At 38.1% G+C, this 21,546-nt stretch overlaps 1 protein-coding gene across 1 annotated transcript; it reads right to left on the bottom strand.

The window, feature by feature from the left end:
• Positions 1-67: 67 nt before the first annotated feature.
• On the bottom strand, positions 68-21,064 carry eprs1 (glutamyl-prolyl-tRNA synthetase 1). The gene is made up of 34 exons (XM_058749689.1): positions 20,907-21,064; positions 19,137-19,221; positions 18,955-19,054; positions 18,710-18,866; positions 18,477-18,625; positions 18,171-18,271; positions 17,919-18,045; positions 17,524-17,716; positions 17,268-17,439; positions 16,948-17,181; positions 16,770-16,854; positions 12,652-12,711; positions 10,319-10,429; positions 10,066-10,202; positions 9,481-9,688; positions 8,712-8,824; positions 8,497-8,614; positions 8,017-8,406; positions 7,211-7,423; positions 6,760-7,002; positions 6,419-6,670; positions 6,058-6,338; positions 5,706-5,757; positions 5,415-5,624; positions 3,851-3,923; positions 3,680-3,759; positions 3,495-3,596; positions 3,227-3,382; positions 1,543-1,740; positions 1,288-1,461; positions 1,042-1,202; positions 873-951; positions 706-770; positions 68-534 (listed from the first exon to the last, which is right to left on the bottom strand). The coding sequence occupies exons 1-34, from the start codon at positions 20,947-20,949 to the stop codon at positions 384-386; spliced, it is 5,073 nt and encodes a 1,690-aa protein (XP_058605672.1). The 5' UTR covers positions 20,950-21,064; the 3' UTR covers positions 68-383.
• Positions 21,065-21,546: the final 482 nt, after the last annotated feature.

Raw genomic sequence — 21,546 nt, 5'->3', positions numbered from 1 at the left:
TTAGAAAAGATCTCTGATCCCCATGTACACAAACCAGATACAACAGTCATGACGAGCACAAAAAAGCTGATAGAAATTAAGAATCCCTTTATTACAGATAATGTTACAGATAATGTTTAGTTCATTACAATTGTCAGACATTTATTTAGGACAAAAATGTGCAAAGGTTTAGTATGGCTGCAAAGAACATCTAATCTCAGCCTAAAATTCTCTGCCTGTCAGCTAGTAAACCTGTGACCAGAAAAATAAAGGGGATTCCTCTAAAATATAGTAAAAAGCAGTATTTTGAGTGGTTAGAGGAGATGACAGATGTCTTAAGAGTTATTCTGCAAGTGCATTTGACAAGGGGAGAAGGTGAGTCATTTTAGGGATGAAAATCTGTCTCAGTAACTGCGACCAAACAGCGTGTAGAACTGCGCAGGCTCTTTGCCGCTGACACACATCTGACCGGCCTGCAGGACCTTCAAGGGCTCGAAGGGGATACACAGACTCTTGGCTCCCATTGAAGGTGCACCAGGCTCCAGGTCTTGATCCCTGAGGACACAGGAAACTGAGTGTTAATGGTAACCACATCTCCCAAGAAAATCCCATGAAACATTTAATTTAGAGGTCCTTGGAATTGAAATATTTCAAAAATATAGTATCAGGTATCAGAATACAGGTTATCAAGGAATAACAACCCAAAAGCATGGACTGATCTCTTACTTGGCTGTTATCTTCTTAATCCAGTCCTCACACTCAATGCCTCCACAGAAGGGAATCTGCACAATCTGGGAGAAATTATATGAATTAGGCAAATTTCTAAAAAAAAAAAAAAAAAAAAAAAAAAAAAAAAGGGACCAAAACGCTCTGGATCCACATTGTTTACTTACTCTTCCCTGGTCCAGATCTTTCTGGAATTGCTCCATCGTATCAGCCACAACCATGTGTTTGTTCAAATCATCAGAGGCCCTGTGACAAGTTAACAAATCCTAAGTCATTCTGCATGATTGAATTGACAGAGCTCTAATGTGGTGATACCAGGTCAGCAGGTGTTTGTACCGTTTAAAGAGGTTGTTCTGGATCTCTTCCAAAAGGTTTAGGATCTTCTTCTCAGCGTCAGCCTCTGGCACAGTGAGCTTTTCCCCCGTGTCTCTTCTTACTGCTACAAACTGACCCTGTTTTAAGTCCTTTGGCCCAACCTCCAACCTTATGGGCACACCCTGCATTCAGAAAACAGGAAGTCAGACATAAAGCCTTTGTTTTGTTTTTTTGTTATGATTATGCAGCAAGAGAGAACCTCCATACCTTCAGCTCCCAATGATTGAACTTCCAGCCAGGTGAGTAATTATCACGCAGGTCTGCCTTGACTCTGATGTCGGCCTTCTGTAGTCTAGAAAGATATTTGGAGCACTGGGCCAACAGGAGCTCTTTCTCTGCTTCTGGGAGAGTGGCTGTGATGCCACAAGGAATGATGACAACCTGCAAATCACAGTGTAAGTGTGAATACAATTATATGATCCATTATAAACAGGAAGAAGAAATGATGGATCTCCAGCGTACCTGTAGACATGCTACTCTGGGTGGCAGCACCAGGCCCATGTTGTCTCCATGAACCATCGTCAGGACTCCGATGGTTCGTGTGGTGATGCCCCAGGAGTTCTGGTAGGCCAGCTGCTTCTCACCTGGTCTCTTAGGGTCCTCAAAGACGATCTCAAACATCCTGGAGAAGTTCTGGCCCAGGTGATGAGATGTAGCACCCTGCGAGTGATGAGGAGAGTTTCAGATCTTACTGCAGTACTTTTGATGCTACTACAATAAATGCTAACAAGGTAATAATAAAATGACTGATACAATAAAAAGTAACCATCTCTCTGGAGCAGTGGAGATGTGTCTAACTCTGAGATCTTTTTCATTGTTTTTCTACGTGTGCTAGATGGACAACTTTCGACCATTACGTTTGTGTCTCAGGTGGTTTGCATCGCCTCAAGTGTTTTTAAGATGCCGTATCCAGATGAAAGAAGTTTGGCTCAAGACACATGCTCTGGATATTGTCCTTTGCGCAACTTAAGTAAACAGTCTGTTTTTTTTCTTAAGTGCTTAGTGAACAGAGGAGAATGTTTTTACTTTATTTACTATTTATATATTTTTTTTAACTAATTTGAAAAACATTTCAATTAGTATTAATTAAAGTTTTAGATTAGTATTAATTGTATTAGGTATTATTTTAAACAGTACTTTTATAATTACATTATTTTACTTACATTTTATTTTAATGCATTATTTATTTACATTTATTATATATTATTTTATTTACATAATTGTTTCAAGTTAAACAAAAAAAAAAAAATCAACACTGAGGACATCAATAAACAAAATGTATAAATAAAATAGTAAATGCATTAAAATAAATAACATTGAAATACATATTGAAATGGCAGCCAAATGTCCTTATATTATCAAATTGGAAGATTTATGGCAATTCCCAGCCATACTATATTTTATTCTTCTTATTTTTTCTAAATAAATATTTACACAGATAGTTCACCCAAAAATAAAAATCCTGTCATTAATTACTCACTCCTGATTGACAGGGAAGAGAAAAAAAAAAGTTGAATAAATTCATTATTTTTGTTTTCTTTGCACACAAAAAGTATTCTCATAGCTTCATACAATTATGGTTGAACCACTGAGGTCATATGGACTAATTTAACTATGCGTTTACTACCTCTTTGGGCCTTGAACTTTTTTTGCTGTCTATGCAGGGTCAGAAAGCTCTCGAAATTCATCAAAAATATCTTAATTTGTGTTCTGAAGAACAACAAAGGTCTTACGGGTTTGGAACGACATGATTATTTATTTATTTTATTTATTCACTTTTTAATGCCATGCCAGCATCAAAACTATTTTCATGGCAATCTCTGAATAAATTATACAAGGTATACAATTAACAAAAAGCTATAAAAAGACATTTCAGATGTACACTAGACAAAATTCTAAAATACATTCAGGTGATAAATTTTAAATAAATCAGTTAGACACACCTCTGAATAAAACCGATGTCTATTTGCATTAAAAACAGTACAATCCAATAAAATGTGTTTCACAGTCATTTTAGTTTCATGAGGGTGAGTAATTAGTGACAGAATTTTCTTTTTGGGTGAACTATCCCTTTAAAGTAGTTAAACAGACCAAACAAAGATTGTAAATTAGGAGTATCTGGAGGTTTTGCAAGTTAAAGGCTAACCTGAATAGCTCTGCCGCTTGCTGAGATGTAAGCCTCCACAGTGGTGGTGTAGTCTCCTCCTGCAAACTTCTCCTTCTCTGTTTTCCTGCCCTTGACCACAGGGATGGCCATCAGCTCCTCGTACACTCGAGCATACAGGTTCAGAATCTGCAGAACCTGCACACATGACCGATGAAAGAGTAGGAGAGTCAGAAACACGGTACAAATTACTTCTGGATCTGCATGTAAATAGTAAGCTGTGAGTGAGGTGTGATAGATCACATCTTACCTCCTCTACGGCTTCCTCTTTGGTTGCAAACGCTGTGTGTCCCTCCTGCCAAAGGAACTCTCTGGTCCTCAGGAAGGGCTGGGGGTGTTTGAACTCCCAACGCTGAAAAAAGCAAAAGTGGAGTGAAGACACAGCCCTTAATTTAAATTTGCTTGCAAAAGTGTACGACTGAGGCTAAAACTGACCACGACGTTGCACCACTGGTTGAGTTTGATTGGCAGGTCTCTGTGTGACTGAACCCACTTGGCATAGGCAGGATACATGACTACATCAATCAAAGAAGGGATTGAATTTAATAAATAGATAATAAACAGATGATAATCCAGTCCATGTATGATACAGCTGCAGTTGCTCACCTGTCTCACTAGTGGGACGCACAGCAATGGGTTCCGCCAGCTCTGTCTTTCCTGATCTTGTCACCCAAGCAACCTAAAGACATTTGCAGATAAAACGCACAAATCTGAGTTGAAGTTCGGCACACTGATAAGCCCAAATATTACATTATACTCTATGATCCACCATAATAACTTCCAATTATCCATATATATATATATATATATATATATATATATATATATATATATATATATATATATATATATACATACATACATATACAGTGTGTGTGTGTATATAAAACATTTAATCAAAATGCAGTAAAACAATAATATTGTGAAATAAATACATTTTAAAAAAACTGTTTTCTATTGTAATATATTTTAAAATGTTATTTATTCCTGTGATGACAAACAGGGTTCCCAAAACTTGGTTAACTTCAAATTCAAGGACCTTTCAAGGACTTTCCAGGTCCAATACCCTCAAATTCAAGGACTTAATGTGGGGACACATTTCAAGTGAGAGCAAAGGTTACATCGCGTCACCTTTTAAGATACATTGTTACAGTTTTCATGCGTCAAACACAACTATACAAAATAGCAATTATTTTTTTTTTTTGCATTTATTTTTGGCCATATGACAGAAATCTGATATTTGTCGTATTTCTGTTTTGCATAAAATTGAATAATATTTGGTACATACTATACTGTATTCTAAAATGATCTGATATTAACTTTTGCATGGATTTTATTGAAAAGAGCTTAGGCTCATGTAACCAGAAGTTTTAAGATATATGAATATGCTTTTAGGTTTTTCTTGCCTCATGGCTTTACATTATCTTAACAAGCAAAGCAATTCAACATTACATCCTTTGGATCTCTGGCAAGCCATTCTTTGTAATCTTCTTTGGTGAGCCAAATATCTTGAAACTTGCATTTTCCAGTCATCACGTTTCAGCGGTTTCAGCCTATTTTTGCAATGTTTCACTGTGTGTCTGTGAAACGTTGTGGTATCATCTTAGTAGTTTCGTGTGCGTGTAAACATCATGGCAACGAACAACACAAAGTACTTCACGTGGGAAACACTTAACATAACGCATAAATGTGCAACGTAAATCAAGCAAGCTAGTATGCACAAAGTGTTGGCGAAATAACACATTAGCGGAACGGAGGGAATAATATGGAATTTTCAAGGACCTGTATCTATGTTTGTTTATTTTCAAAAACTTTCCAGGGCCTTGAAAATTTTTTAGCAGGTTCACAAACTTTCAAGGATTTCAAGGACCCGTGGGAACCCTGGACAAAGCTGAATTTTCAGCATCATTACTCCAGCGTCACTAGATCCTTCAGAAATCATTCTAATATCCTGATTTGGTATTCAAATAAAACATTATTTTTATTATCAATGTTTAAAACAGTTGTGCTGCTTATTTTTTTGTGAAAATGTGATACTTTTCCATTTCAAATGTTTTTGCTGTCATTATTAAATCAACTTATTGCATCCTTGCTAAATAATATTAATGACAAATATATAAGTATTAAACGTTGCTCATATCTTTTCATTCCTTAATTTCCATCTCCTCACCTCTGGAGCAAAATCTGCAATGTGGGTCTTCTCTTTCTCCAGGGCAGCCTGAGAAACAAACATGGGGAAGTAGCAGTTCTCCACACCCAGCTTCTTGATCTCCCGGTCAAAGAATTCTTTGATGGCATCCCAGATAGCGTAAGACCAGGGCCTCAACACGTAACAGCCGCTGACATCGTAATACTCGATCATCTCAGCCTTGGTGATCACCTGAAAACAACAAAAACAATGATTTCTGTAAAAACAAAACAGTTCTCCAACAGTTTACAAAATTATGTGAACAAAGTGTACCTGTGAGTACCAATCAGCCAGGTTTTCCTCTTTCTTTGCCTCTAGTCCCAGCCTACATTTGAGAAACACAAAGTAAATTAATTTACCGTTCCTGCTTGCAAATGCCACATTCCCTTAAAGCATAACTGATTTTTTTTTCAGTGAAGTGTTCATAAACACAGCTTAAAGTCTGAAAAAGACATTCAGACAGAACAGACTGTGTTTAGGGTTTAGTCTTGGAGGACTAAACCAGTTGTGGCAGTACTAAAACAACTGCAAAACTTTCTCATGTCTCCATTCAAACAGTTATCAACATCTTGTGGAACCACATATAGGGTATCTGACAGCTCAGCACTGTGATTTTGTCTCTCACCGTGTCTGTTTCTTTGGCCCCTGGCCGTCTCCAGCTCCTCCTGCTCCAGGGTCTTGACTTTGTTGAGGTTTCTCTCCTCCTTTCTGCGGTTTACGTCCTCCTCCTCCTCCTCCTCCTCCCTGCTTCTCAGACTTGTTCTCCCGCTCCTTACGGCTCTTATCTTCTCCTCCCGTGTTCCCTGAGGTTCCTGGAGTGGTCACAGGCTTGTACTCCTCTCCAGTGAGGGCTTTATACTGACCCTTCAGTTCAAGCAGAGTCTTCACTGCTTTATCAACTTGCTCCTAAAAACATATTAGAATCACATGTGCACAAAAATAAAGCCACATTAATAATTACATATTGCAAACAAATGCAAACCAACCTTGGGAGCTTTCTCTGCTTTAAGCCGTCTCACTTGCTCCCCCTGCTGGGCTATGTCTGTAAACAGTGCTTGAGCCTGAGGGGAGGAGCTGGATTGAGGCTGGGAGGAGCTAGACTGGGATGGGGCAGGGCTGGATTGTACAGGGGCGGGGCCTGAGGATGGAGGCGCGCCTGGTTTGTAATCCTGTCCGGTTTGCTGCTTGTACTCGGTTTTAAGTCTCAGCAACTCCTTCACTGCAGCATCTATCTGATCCTGTAAAAATATGAGTAATTGTTGAATACGATCGCTTTAAACTCAGATACTAAAAAAATTCTGAGCAAAACTGAAATAAGTTAAAAAACCTTGGGTGCCTTTTCTGTTTTCAATTTCCTCACAAGGTCTCCTTGTTGAGAGACACGATCATAAATAGCCTTAGGAGAGCTGTCAGAAGAGTCAGACACAACAGGGGTGGTGGCGGCAGGCTGAGCTGGAGCTGATGGAGCAGCACCAGCGGGGGGGACTCCGGGTTTGTATTCCTGCCCTGTCACCTGCTTATATTCTGCTTTCAGAGCCAAAAGCTGCTTTACTGCTGCATCAACCTGGTCCTGGGGAGGAAAGAAAAAAAAAGAAAAAAATCATGCTTTACAATCAATTACACACTGTGTTTCCTGAAATCACCACAGCAAAATATTTTTGGTTATCATTTATAACTTTTTCGTTATTAATAACAACAGTAATCATACGGAATATTAAAATATATTTTAAGAATTGTTATATCATGTCATTAGAAAATAAATGCAACTATGGTCTCACTTTTGGTGCTTTCTCTGCTTTCAGCTTTCTGACCAGCTCCCCTTGATCGGACACATGCCCATATATGGCTGCAGGGGAGGAGTCAGATGAAGGGGCGGATTGTGGGAGAGATGCTGTGGGAGGAGCCATGCCTGGTTTGTAGTCTTGACCAGTGAGCTGTTTAAACTCAGCTTTGAGAGCCAAGAGCTGTTTTATTGCAGCATCTACTTGCTCCTGTATAATGAGGAAGACACGTTCAGTTGCAGTTACAAGAAGGTCTAAACTGCTAACAGACATGACATTCTTCAAAATATTTTGTGTTCTACAGAAGAAAGAAACTGATACAGAATTGGAACAACTTAAGGGTTATAACTACCACTTTTAGGTTATTTAACAATAGCCTTTTTTTGCCTGCATAATTTTGAGAATGTATCCACACCTTAAAGGTGCTGTATGTAGGATTTTGACTCTACTAAAGCATAAAAATACCATAATATGTTTGCAGGTATTTAAGAAACATGCTAAGTTAACATACTTGTTTATCTTAAAAACAATGCTACAGTTATTCTCCTTTGAAAATGTGTATTCCGGCCCGGAATGTCTGTTTGTGTTATGGTTTGTGAAACCCGCCCACTGCCAGTTTACCCAATTGTATTTCGGCACCCCGGGTTGCCAGTTGGCGGAAAACACAGCGCATTTAATTGTATTCATCGTCATGTGCGCTCGTTTCTGTTGGTGTCGTTAATCTGGCAACCTGCTTAGAATGCAGAAGTGTGGCTAGAAAATGCTGTCTAGGTAGACAGCTTGCAACAGCGAGAGAAACAGACCTTGGGTGCTTTTTCAGCCTTCAGTTTTCTGACCACCTCTCCCTGCTCAGCAACACGAGTGAATGGACAACCGGTGGAGGCAGGGCTTGGACTTCCCGCTGCAGGGGTGGGGGCGGAGCTCTTCGATGCTGGGGCAGATGTAGGTGGAGCTATGCCAGGTTTGTACTCCTGTCCGGTCAGTTGTTTAAACTCAGATTTCAAAGCCAAGAGCTGCTTTACAGCAGCATCCACTTGTTCTTTAGGGGCCTTGTCTGTCTTGAGCTGCCTGACCAGGTCTCCCTGAGCTGTAATGGTGGAGAATAGGGCAGAAGAGTCTCCTGGTGCCGCCGGAGCTGGGCTGGAGACAGGAGCCTGTTTGGCTTTGCTCAAAGGAACAGACTCTGCCTTCACCTGAACAATATGAATAGAGCGATCATTTTCTTCAACATTTGAAAACAAAGTAATTAAGAGAACGAATAGATGATCCAATTTTGTGCTCACAGGTTTAGCAGCCGTCTGGCTCTTACTCTTGTCCTTGGAGCCAGCAGTGGGCATCTCTTTTGTGTGTCCGTCTGGGATGTAGAGCAGGACACAGGGACTCTCCTTGCAGCTGTGAGGGCTAAACAAAGAGGTCAAACTATAAACTGAGCACAAAAACAGACAGTTAAAACAGTTTATTATTCATAAGACTGTGTTGAACAAATTAGAGGTGTAACCTGATTGGCTCATAAGGCTGATCACAGATATAGAAACCCCGTCTCTGCAACTGTATGATGTCACCTTTCTTCAAGTCCTTCAGGCAAGGGTCTCCAAACATCTTCTCCTCTATCTGGAAACAAAGTATTCACTTTAATACACATCAAAATTAAAATAATATATGTACAAGTGTTAAGAAATTAATACTTTCTTCTTGTTTTTCATTGTTCTTCTACTCAAAGAATTCTAAAAATATATTATGGTTTCCACAAATACATTAAGCATCACAATATTGATTATAATAATAAATTATCCTGAGCACCAAATCAGCATATTAGAATAGCTTCTGACGGATCATGTGACACTAAAGTCTGGAGTAATAAATTACATTTTTTAAATATATTAAAAGAGAAAAAAGTTATTTTAAAAAACATTAAAAAAATAAAATAAAATCTCACAATTTTATTGTTTTCTACAGTATTTTTGGCCAAATAAATGTAGCCTTGGTGAGCATGAGAGACTTGTGAATGGTATTGTATTTTTGCACTTACTTGTGTAATGTAGTGCCAAGTGTGTAATTATGATGAACATACAGTTAAGCTCATATAATTCTGTCTATTCATCACATTGCAAAAAGCCATTTATGTATTACGTATTTATTTTTCACAAAAGGAGTCCTGAACAGAACTGAGAGTGAAAGAATGTGATTTTTTTTTATGTTCCCATCACTAAAAATCCACTGTTACCACAGAAACCCAGACAACACCCCAACAGACTTGAGTACCACACCTTGCTGTTCTTGTTGATGTAAGCCTTGAAATCGTCATCCTTGCCTAAAACCGGTTTGGTAATGAGGTGATGGTAGTTGACGCAGACAGTGGGCACAAATGGAGCACGGCTAGACTCAGCGAGCCAGGTGATCTTAGTGGTCTTCTTATAATCAGTGTTCTCCAGGTTCAGACGACCATCTAGTGACGTGATCGCTCCACTGGCATCCCTGCAGACACCAAGACAAAATTCATTCAAAAGTTTGGGATCAGTAATTTATTTTTTTTTAAATACCTTTATACAGCAACGACAGAATAAACAGAGCTAAAATCACAGTAAAGACATGTTACAAATTGTTTTTAAAATTATTTTCTTAATAGCTGCTAAAAGTTAATCGTTGCCATCACAGGAATAAATTACATTTTTAAAATACATATTAAAAAAAAATAAGTCATTTTAAATTTTAAAAGGGTTGGTGCCAGAGCACAAAAAGTGAGGGGGTATGTATATTTTTGGAGGGAGCTGCAACGAAAATTGTGTTTCATTCACCTTAATTCACATTTAATTCTATGCTTGTCTGCTGTAAACATTTTTTGAGAGTTTTACCTGTGAATTTTGGTGATGATGATGTTTCCCCAGTTGATGAAGGTGACAGTCTCACCCTCTGTGAAAGTTTCTGAGTCCGCACCCTCAATAAAGACCTTTGGCCCGTACCACACTGGCTTCATTCCCACATCTGCATTCTGCAGATAGGATGTGAGTCACATAATATGTCTCTCAATGACTGTGACAGTTACTAAAAATATTTTTTATGGCACAGACAAGTTCCTTAGATGTGTGTGATTGCGGTTTTTATTACCTTGGGATGTTTGGCAACCTCTTTCATCTCTTCCTTGGCCTCAGAAACGCAGACTGGAACGACTTGCGAGCTTAGTAGGGCAGTGTATCTTGGGGCTATTGGGTCAATGACCTATACAGGGAGGGCGAGAGAGAGGGGAGAAAATGATTCTTTAGATAAGATCCCACATAAAACCACCAAAGCTTCTTTGGTCTCACACTGCTCTGTATGGATCGACAGATGAAACCGGATGAGTGAGGACAGGTAGAGAAGAGTGAAATGATGAGCAGGGGAAGCCAAAAACACTGCACCGAACAGACTGTTACAGCCATAGAGGTGCATAATTGATGCTTGCAGCCTTTATTTCAGTAGGTTTACAACATCAACAGAGTATGTATTTATTTTCTCTAACGGGGACATGGGGGTTAACCTCCATTAACAGGGTTTCAGAAAGAAATCAAAAGCAAAAGGTTTGAAACATGTCAGCGGGGAGTGCTAAAGCTAAATTAAGTTTGACTGAACAACATGAATTGCTCTAAATGTATTTTCACTTTCTATAGAATCTGCCAGAAGCTGTATGAGGGGAGGAAATGAGCAATAGCACAAACACAGACAAAAGCTGCATATGTGAGGAAGTCAGAAGGGAAAAAGGAGCATGATTACAGACCAGGCTGTCCAAACGGACATGCATGAGTGACAAACTTGGAGTATCCTGGATTTCAAGCTATGCTGTGTCAAATTCACAGTATGTGGGTAGCTGACGCATCAATGTGTCCTATGGTGTGACAGCAAAAGTGTAAAAAAAAAAAAAAATGCTATTTGTAACTAAGAATGAAGATACAATTTTCACATGTTATTTGTACGTTACATTTTTTTTTTTTTCCCTACATTTTTGTTGTCACACCATAGGTCACAGTCCAATTTTTATTTGTCAACTACCCATGTACTATATGTAAAATTAACTGAAATCTGGTCTTTATTTAATGAATTATGATTCTCAGTGCAGACAGACCTACTGCACTAGTGAGTGTGCTTTTTTCTGTAAGGTCAAACTTTTGTTTTATGTTAAGACAGCAGCCAGGAAACAGCGAAATATTTGTGTTCCACAGAATAAAGGAAATCGTAAAGGTTTAGAATGACTAAATGATGAGATCTTTCATTTTTTGAGTTAAGGATCCATGCCAGAATAAATATTCTGCCAGATGAATAATCTAGGCTTTTGTGAAAGCCACAGATCAGGGAACAGAAAGTTAGAGGGAAACGAGGAACAGACAATGCAGGGGGCAAGGGAAACTTGAGGAAGAGGAACAAGAGGAAGAGGAGTAGGAGTACCTTTTTACAGCTAACTGGCAGCTTGTAAACAGAAGAGTGAGATGCACTTTAATGCAGAGCAGGGGACACAGAGCTCAGAGACAGACAGAACGCGAAATGCTTCAATGTGATATCACAATCACCTAAAGCAGGCCACTTTGACCACTTTGTTTTGTCAAGGTAACTCCATTAGAAGAAACTTAAACCAATGGCTATAATGTCTCTGAACAAATTAAGAGGCTTTAGATCCTGGCTTCAAAAACAACAACATTCCTGCTCTTAGACAAATTAGTACCAAGGGTTGATGGTGCTAAATGGATGAGATACTTTTTCGTATTGTCATTTTTGAGTGAAAAATCCATTAAAAGAAACCATTCACCCAAAAATGAAAATGTATGTAAATGACAGAATTATTTTCTTTAGAACTCTTTCATTAAAGAAACGGATGAGAAAATGAATGGTGCCAAACCAAGAAAAGGAGAGAAGGCTGAAGCTTGCAGTAATGAGCAGAGTGTTAAAGAGCTCTGGACATGCTTGACGCAAGAAATGAAGTGCAGATGATCCATGTCAGATGTAGAATTACAAACATGAGCGCAGCTTTTGAAAGATGATGGCTTGAATATGAATTGAATAAACATGAAAGCACAATAACAGCAACACAGAAACAGTGGTTCCTGTTAAATTAATTTTAAGAAAATATCCATTTTTCGGACTTTAAAAAACAATTAAATGCAAGTGCAATTAGGTAAGTTAGTCACAGAGAATGAGAAAAGTGGGAGAGAAAGAGACGTGCAAATGTAAAAGAGCAAGACTGAGTAGAGCACTAAAGGTGAACGCAGAGAGGCTGGTGAGCTTAGAGGCTAAAGTCTTGAAAATTAACTTCAAAATAAAGTTTTGCTTGACAGAATATCACTGGGAAAGTGCAGAGATGTTAGCCAGCTGTTCAATTTAAGGTTTTTAAACTAGTGAATGAATGGGATGACAAGGACCACCTGGAGATCAGGTGCAGCCACGATGAACCCTGGCAAGGTTTTAATATTTACCTTTTTGTTGAATGCCCAGATCTTGTCCCACTCCATATTGACTACAGATCTCGAGCCTCCCTGTGACAGAGAGGAAAGGGCAGAAAACAAAAAATTGAAAAAAACTGAGTTTGATTAAATAAACAATCCTGAAGTGTAAAGACTGTACATGTGGATAAAACCCTGAATTTTATATTTTATATATATATATATATATATATATATATATATATATATATATATATATACACACACATACAGTCATGGCCAAAAATATCAGCACCCTTGGTAAAAAGGATCAAAGTAGGCTGCGAAAATTAATCTGCATTGTTAATCCTTTTGATCTTTTATTTTAAAAATTCACAAAAATCAAATCTTTCATTGGATAATAAGAATTTAAAATGGGGGGTAAATATCATTATGAAATAAATGTTTTTCTCAAATACTCGGACACAATTATTGGCACCACTAGAAATTCTTATGAGTAAAATATCTCTGAAGTATATTCCCATTCATATTCACAATTTTGAGCACTCCAGGGTGATTATGAACATGAAATTATCCAGCCATGGCTTCCTGTTTCACAGAAATATAAATAGGAGGGAAAACAAAGCTTAAATTCCCTTAATCACCAGTCACAATGAGAAAAACCAAATAATATATTTCTGATGTGCAGCAAAAGATAATTGAGCTTCACAAATTATAGAAGTGGCTTTAAGAAAAGAGCTATAACAGTGAAAATTCCCATTTCCACCATCAGGACAATAATTAAGAATTTCCAATCAACATAAAATGTTACGAAACTGCCTGGAAGAGGACGTGTGTCTATATTGTCCTAATGCACAGTGAGAAGGAGAGTTTGAGTGGCCAAAGACTCTTCAAGGACCACAGCTGAATTGCAGAAAATAGTTGAGTCTCGGGCTCAGAAAACCTTAAAAAAATTGTCAAACAGCACCTACATCACCACATGTTGTTTGGGAGGGTTTCAAGAAAAATTCACCTCGCTCATCCAAAAACAAACTCCAGCATATTCAGTTATCAGACACGACTGGAATTTCAAATGTGACTGGCTTCTATGGTCAGATAAAACAAAAAAAATTAGCTTTTTAACAGCAGACACTCAAGATGGGTTTGGTGAACACAGGGATAAAAAGTACCCCATGTGTACAATGAAATTTACTGCTGTATTTTTGATTTTTGTGATTTAAAAAAAAAATAAAAGATCAAAAGGATTAACAATGCAGATTAATTTTCACTGCCTCCTTTGATCATATTTACCAAGGGTGCCGATACTTTTGGCCATGACTGCGTATGTGACTGTATGGGGTGCAATGATTCATCGATATGGATCAATACGATGTCTGACGATACGATGCATCGATGCCACGCGTAAAATATTGATATCTGTAGTATAAATAGGCACCTTTATTTTGGCATTGTCCACATTTTCACATAATGTCTGTCAATGCATTACCGCCAACGCGTGCATTCTCGTTCAAACTCATGTATCAGGACTCGATATAAGGACTGCCCGAAGGCACGAGGCGAGCATAAAAGACGCTCGGATTGTTGGCGGAACAGTCGAATGCTGTGTGAGAAGTTTTCTGCGCACGCACACAGACTGCCGCGTCTACACTGCGCTAATACTAAATTGAGCTCTCTTCCGCTTTTTGTGCATGGATGAATAAATACAGACAAAATTACATCAAAATGCGCGTTTTGGCGAATATCCTAGTAAACAGTCAGTTAGTATGTCAATGTAAACAGTTGAGAAAGAAAATGCATGTGTATAAGTATATTAAATCTGTGCTTTCGTTCTTAAAGTGAAAGCAAACTAATAATAAATCTAATGCTGTCAAAGAAAAATACAAGTGCTTACTGCTACTGAAAATAACCTTTGCAACATCAAAAATGATTAATCTATATTTAATTTATACAGTGAAGACTATGCAGTTATTTTACATTTGAGTATTACATTTCTGTAGTGTACATTAAAGTTTCTTTTTGTTCTATTGTATTTATTTTCTGCTATTGCTTGCAATTTGGTTATCTGTAGAAAATATTTTTTGGACTGAGCTGCCAGTAGCAGCTGGCTTCTGGCATAGTAGCAGCCAGAATTAGGGCTGGGTATCGACTTCGAAACTTTTTAGGCACCGACCGAATTGCCTCGATACCATCGAGTATCGAAAAACGTCTCGTTCGGTACCAAATTTCGATATCTACGGGGTTAATCTCATCAACGTCAGTGAGGCAATAAGCCTGCAGCACTAGGTGTGTTCGACTAGAAGCGGCGCGGCGCAGATCGATCAGTGTTTGACATCCGCGAGAGCGATTCGAAAGCGTAAGGAGCAGTCTGCTACTACACACAGACTGAAGCGCGTGTGACGCTCGCCGTGATTTCAGTGTCTGCCGTCTCACTAAATGAGGACGTAAACGCATGAACAACATCTCCAGAACTGCTCTGAGAGTCACTTCATGAGCATTTTACCATTTGATTTGAGTAAAACTAGCATAATATCATATACACACAGAACTGTAAAGGTATTCACGGCAACCCATCAAAATAAATTCGGTTTAACTTGGAAGACACTGCGGCAGAAATACATTACTATTGTTCAGCAGAATGTACAACAGGGTTCCTCATATCTTTCCCTGGAGGGCCAATCTGCTGCAGAGTTTAGCTCCAACCCTGATCAAACTCACCTACCTGTGATTTTCTAATGATCTTGTAGACTCTGATTAGCATCCTGATGTGTGTTTGATTAGGGTTAGATCTGAGGATGCCTGATGTACAAACTGTTACTACCAAGCTACTATTAAAATTATTAAAACTTATTTTTTAAAGTAATGATCACACAACATTTCTTCCATGTGTTAATTGTAACAGTAAACACACTTTGTTTGCCAAAATTTTCAATAATTTAAAGATAAATGAAATTAATGTTTTATGCCTTCATTTGAAAACCAGAACACAGAATTTCTGAGGAAAAATAAAACATTTCATAAGGCTATTTTAAGAATAAATTTGAATAAACTAAGTCTTTATGCATTCAAATAATTAGACATACTACACCAGAATTTAATAACAATAAAACATATGGTGAAAGAAAATAAAACACCCACTTATGAAAGAGGATAAAGATTTTCAATTTCTTGAAGTCTAGAAACAACCTAGAATAAATGAATAGAAATGATGATTCTGTATGAGCTATGCGTTTGAAAACAAACACGCACTAGTGTAAATGTAGCCTAACAGATGTGTAAACGGAAAACTATTTGAACTTTATTAAAATTATTTGCACTGATTTATTGTGTTGGATATATTTTGTTCCTTTGTGCAGTGGCTCAGGAGATGAGGCTTTGAGTCTATATAAATGTCAACAAGCTGAAAAAATATATAATATAATCTTAATAATAATAATAATAATGTAATCTTGTTAAAACTGATTTCATAAAATTGGTATCGAAAAAAGTATCGTTCAGGAACCGGTATCGAACTCAAGGTATTGGTATCGAAAATTTTAAACGATACCCAGCCCTAGCCAGAATTGTTTATTTTCTTAACTATAAAAAAAAAAAAAAAAAAAAAGTGTAGGCCTATTTTTTTTTTTTTTGGTGAATGTCCCAATTGAGGTACAGGACGTGAAAATTTCAGATAAATGTTCATGTTATATACTTTGGTTGCATTTGTGAGTTAAAATAGCATTTAAATAGGTATAAAAGTATCATTAAATTGCATTTAAATAAGTATATAATATCGATATATTGATCTATATACTCCTGTATCGAATCGAATCGTAACGTAGAATTTTTTGAGGTATCGGCAAATATCGTATCGCTGGGTATGAGAACCGATATCGTTTCGTGACGAACCATCCGATTTACACCCCTAGTGAAAAATAAATAAATAAATATATACTGTATATAAAATAAATGAAGAATAAAAATTAAAATATTAACTAAATTCACACAGCAGAAAATTAGTATTTTTAATGTAATAATTCATTACTTAAAATGGTTAAACATAACGGTTTATGGTGACATAAAATTGTTGTCAGTACTGTTTATAAAATGTGTGATTTACACAAAAGATTTTGAATTCTTTCCCAAAAGTCATTCTAAATGTTAGAAAAACATACCTGAGCAGCAATAAATTGTTTGAGTCCCTCGACAGTCATTCCTCTACGTAGCACACCTCTGACTGTTGGGAAACGAGGGTCATCCCTGCAGGAAGGAAAGATAAGGAGAGAGAAGTTTAACCATGCAATCCAAAAGAGCTCTTTTCTATAAAGTCAATATAGCGAGGGGGATACAAACCAGCCATCCACATAGCCCTGGTCGACAAACCAAGTGAGCTTCCTCTTGGAGAGCAGAGTGTTGTTAAGATTGAGTCGGGCATACTCCCAGATGTATGGTTTACGCAAATCAAGGGCATTTATTACCCAGTAGAACTGCTCGTCTCTGTCGTGGTACTCAGTGGTACGCAAGGCATGCGTCACCCCCTCAACACTGTCCACAATGGGGCACGCAAAATCGTATGTGGGATACACTCTGGATGGAGGACGTAAAAAAGAAGAGGAACATCAGCCATCATTGGCAACATTCAGAAACTTGCCACATGTGTAATGTTCACTCACTTGTAAGTGCTGCCGGTGCGAGGATGAGGAGCGTTCTTGCAGCGGAAGAGTGTGGGGTCACGCAAGCAGCCGTTGTTGGAATTCATGTCGATCTTTGCTCTCATGCAGCAGGTCTGACCAAACTCTGTGCCTTTCTTCATCTCCTCCCACATCTGCATGTTCTTCTCCACAGCTGTTGAGATAGACAAAATGTTCAATACAAACCACATTTCCTGTGATGAAGACAAATAATAAGATCAGTACTGGTGATGCTCACAGTTCTTGCGGTTGCTAGACTCGACCCTTTGCTCTCTTTCTTGTTTCATGACATCTGGAGGAGTGTCATCTATGTAGGCCTTGCCCTCCTGTAGAAGTTTCTCTCCCATGCGCAGGATGGTGGGAAAGTGATCGCTTGTGTAGGTGAACTGGTCCGGTTTGATCTGCAGCATGGCCACGTCCTCCAAGATGACCTGTTGCAAAAGGTGTTAGCTTAGCCAAAGGATATTTGGATAATGTGCATGTTGCAGACATGTATTGAGGCTTGGTGCTCATCCCAGAAATGCTGGTTCAAATATGGTTTTCTGCCAGAATTAGTGAAAGGAAACCCCCAGCTTTTGTTTTTTTGGAGGACAAAGACCACAATTCTGTATGAAAGGGGGCAAAATATCATACCTTCTCGAAGTCCTCTTTCTCCTTCTCAGGATTGGTATCATCAAAGCGCATGATGAGCTTGCCCTTGAAATTGAGCTGGTAGTGCTGGTTGAGTAGAGCTGCCTTGGCATGACCGATGTGCAGGTATCTGAGGAGTTGTAAAGATAAATTCTTTAAATTACTTCATTCTGGATCAAATAAATGCAGCTTTGGTGAACATAAGAGATTATATATTTTGGAACTCATCTTCATTGTATAGAAAACACTACTTACCCACTAGCCTCAGGAGGGAAACGCACCACTACTTTTCCCATCTCAGCACCAGGGAGCTCCACAAACTTTCCCAAATCCTGCTTTTTTTCCTTCTCCACAGGCTAAAAACATAATTTGGGACTAATTAAGAACTTCATTAACATAAGGTATGTTCAATGTTCGACATTTTGCCAGGCTGGCTTTAATTTTAACTGTGAAAATAAATGTCAAACTTTAAAATTCAAACTTCTTTCCCCTAACAGAACACATAAAACTGCAATAGCCAGTCAGAAAGCCAACCGTATTTACAGTGGGTAATATACTCACAGTGGCTTTGATAGTAGAGATCTTGCTGGCAGAGATCTTGCTGGCCCATTTACTGCCCACTGAACTGAATGGCACCTGAGAGCTCAGGAACGAAAACCAGCGGCACAGATGAGGGTAGGAGTTTGGCTTGGCCTGTGACTCACCATTTCCTGTGGATGAAGCACCAAATTGACTTTTGAGAACTATTTATGCATAAAACGTCTTCTAATTTATCTTAAACCCAAATGACTGACCTTTGAGAGCAGCCCAGACGCAGAGGTCAGCCAGGGTCACACTGCGACCCACCAGGAAGGTTCTCAGTGCCAGAGCTTTATCCAGATCCCCCAGAGCAGAAGAGAGATCTGACTGAGCACAGAGACGACGGGCACTGAACTCCAGCCAGTGATCAACCTGCAAGTCGTCAACATAAACCAATGAAATATTTGTCATTTCTTATAGAGCGACAGTGAAAACACAGTATATGATTCCCAAATCTAACCTCAGTTTGCTCCATCATGTTAGAACCATAGAGTCCCAACGCCGGAGCCACTCGTGCAAGATAACGCGTGATGGAGTTGACGTCACTGAACTGCACCTGACTGAAAGAGACAGGATTGCAGCAATGGGAAATAAGACAGAATGTATATGCATATAAATATGCATACAAGGCCATATACTTACTCAGAGACATGGAGCATGGTGTCCTTGCCCTCCTCCACAGAGAGATTGACACTGCCCTTCACATGTTCAGCAGTCAACAGCGCCCCTACAGGCAGAGAGGTCAATTACAGGGAAAAATGTCAATGCAAATCTAATACTGTACTTGCTGTATGCAAAGTCATGCAAATGAAAATTACATGTTCCTGCATTTGGCCATTTATTTCCAAAACCCTTAATAGTATACTGCACATACATACCTTCAACTACTTTGCCTAATGCTTTGGATACATAAAATGCATGCCAACAAAAACTCTTTAAACTGGAGTAACGAAACTGTCACAATAATAAATTAAACCGTGAACTTAGGGAGAGGTCGAGCAAACAAAAATAAAGAGCCCAACCTAAAATGAACCAAAAACAGATGTGCTTTTATTATAAGGTCCCATAATGAGATGGCATCAAAACAAAAAACAATCTGCTCAAACTGGTCCATCTAGATTCTATACTTATTATTTACTTTGCAAACCATTTATGTGGATTATCTAGTTCAGTGTCTCTGAAGAAGCCTTTATGAACATTTATTTTATTTTTAGCCAGCTAAATGTATAAAAGTCAAATTATAAAAATATATAGGCCTATGTATATTTTTGCACGTGTCAAAACAGTCAACCAATCAATCAATATGATGATTATATGAGATTTTCTAAGCTTTTAAAATTATTTAACTTTTCCTTCAGCGTGTTTTTTTTAAATGCACATTCCACTTGTTGAAGGCTTTGTTAAATGTTTATTTTGAATCTGATATGATTAAAAACAATATATTTGGCATTAAATGCCCATACTCTGTGTCTTCAATTATTATCTGTATCAGCAACATTAACTTGAAGGAATTAATATCACATTAACACTTAATTGCATTAATATCAATAAGCACCGTTTACAGAATTTACTAATATAGATTTATTTAAATTGAGTGTACTGAGAAACCTCCATACAGCTTTTACATAAATGGCCATTTTCTGCTTTATGCATAAATGCAAGTCATCAGAATTTCATTTGACATTTGACCAAAAATTTCTGAGAGCATAAAACCAGTCACACCCATTTTGATTTCGGTTTGCTGTGTTCCCACTGGTTTTGCACACATATTAGTAAGTAAGGCCACTTAATTTCAGATTTCACTTCATCATATGAGCCCATAATAATGATTACACACATACACAAACAAATATATCTGACAAAAGAGTTGAATAATCCCGCTGCTCAAAGACAGGTGTGGTGTAAACAGATTGAGATCTTTCAAATGACTTGCATCAGCCAGTGACCCTGCTTGCCCAGCACTGGATGGCGCACTTCAATTCATCTCACCAACAATAAATGTCATTCAGCAGCTTTATTAGCATTTTTCTATCTTAAAAACATGACGAAACGCCTCTGAAATCAACATGAATCAAAGAAGCTCAAACATATTCTTCGTTTTTCCCTGTATGTGTCTGCAAACCTTTAAAACTCCGCCATAATCATGAAAACACGCACAAATTAACCTTCTGATTCACTTTTACTAAAGCAGTACCAAACTACTACAACTGTCATTGTTCTTGTTTTTAATCTATTAACAATTAAAGCAGCTGAAGTCAATGAAACGGTGGGAAAGGGAGACAGATCATTTTAGATGTGCCACGATGGCACGAGGATACGTTACTCTGCATGTCAGTCCTTCGAGTCCATCGAGCACAGCTGCAAAATGCATTGTAGTTTAGAGTATATTAAACACATCGCAAGTGTACTTACCTAGAGGTGGGTTGCTACTGTTGATAGTCAAGTTTAGTGCCATGTCGTACCTCCTGGTCTGCTCGGAATGGCCCTGTCACACTTCCAGCATCAAACTACAAGCCACAAAGCTGCTCAGCGCCGCCTGCTGTGGGAGAGCGCAGCGCTAGAATGAGCCGGGAAACACTGAACCCTGGAACTATGGTTCCGGACATTTTCCTATGCTGCTGTGTTTATTGTGTGCCCACTTCTTTTGAAATTGGCAGTCATAATGTAGAAAAATAATAAGGTGCAATGTTAAAATTATAGGGTAACGTTCTGTAAAACTTACATGGGAAATACTCAATGTTAGTGAATGATGAGTCTCTTTTTGTCATACAGGTTTGTAATACATTTTTTTGCAGTCTATTAAATTAAATTGAAAAATATAAAATCTTAAATATTATAGGAATGGTCACAATTGTGAGATGTGCAAATTTGCAATTGTGAGAATTTCCCTGTATGTAATTCAATATGCTTCCTAAAGGAGGCGCTATAAGCCTTCAAAATGCATCGATCGATTTTATTTAAGGTGTCAATAAACAGAAAGTACATATGTGTATTTTTATGTAAAGATGTTTTGGAAAAATGTAAATATTTTACTGTAAGTCTTGATAAATTT

Source organism: Onychostoma macrolepis, chromosome 17 (assembly GCF_012432095.1).
Source record: "Onychostoma macrolepis isolate SWU-2019 chromosome 17, ASM1243209v1, whole genome shotgun sequence".
NCBI lineage: Eukaryota > Metazoa > Chordata > Actinopteri > Cypriniformes > Cyprinidae > Onychostoma > Onychostoma macrolepis.
Note: the sequence above shows the minus strand (reverse complement) of the source record. Positions and strands in the feature narration are given on the sequence as shown.

Bases quoted from the DNA above. Each gene is read 5' to 3' on its own strand.
- eprs1 (XM_058749689.1), bottom strand. From the start codon at position 20,949: ATGGCACTAAACTTGACTATCAACAGTAGCAACCCACCTCTAG. The intron at 19,222-20,906 runs GTAAGTACACTT...CTCTGCCTGTAG, and splicing joins CAGTAGCAACCCACCTCTAG to GGGCGCTGTTGACTGCTGAA. The intron at 17,182-17,267 runs GTGAGTGAACAT...TCCTCCATCCAG, and splicing joins CGCACCGGCAGCACTTACAA to AGTGTATCCCACATACGATT.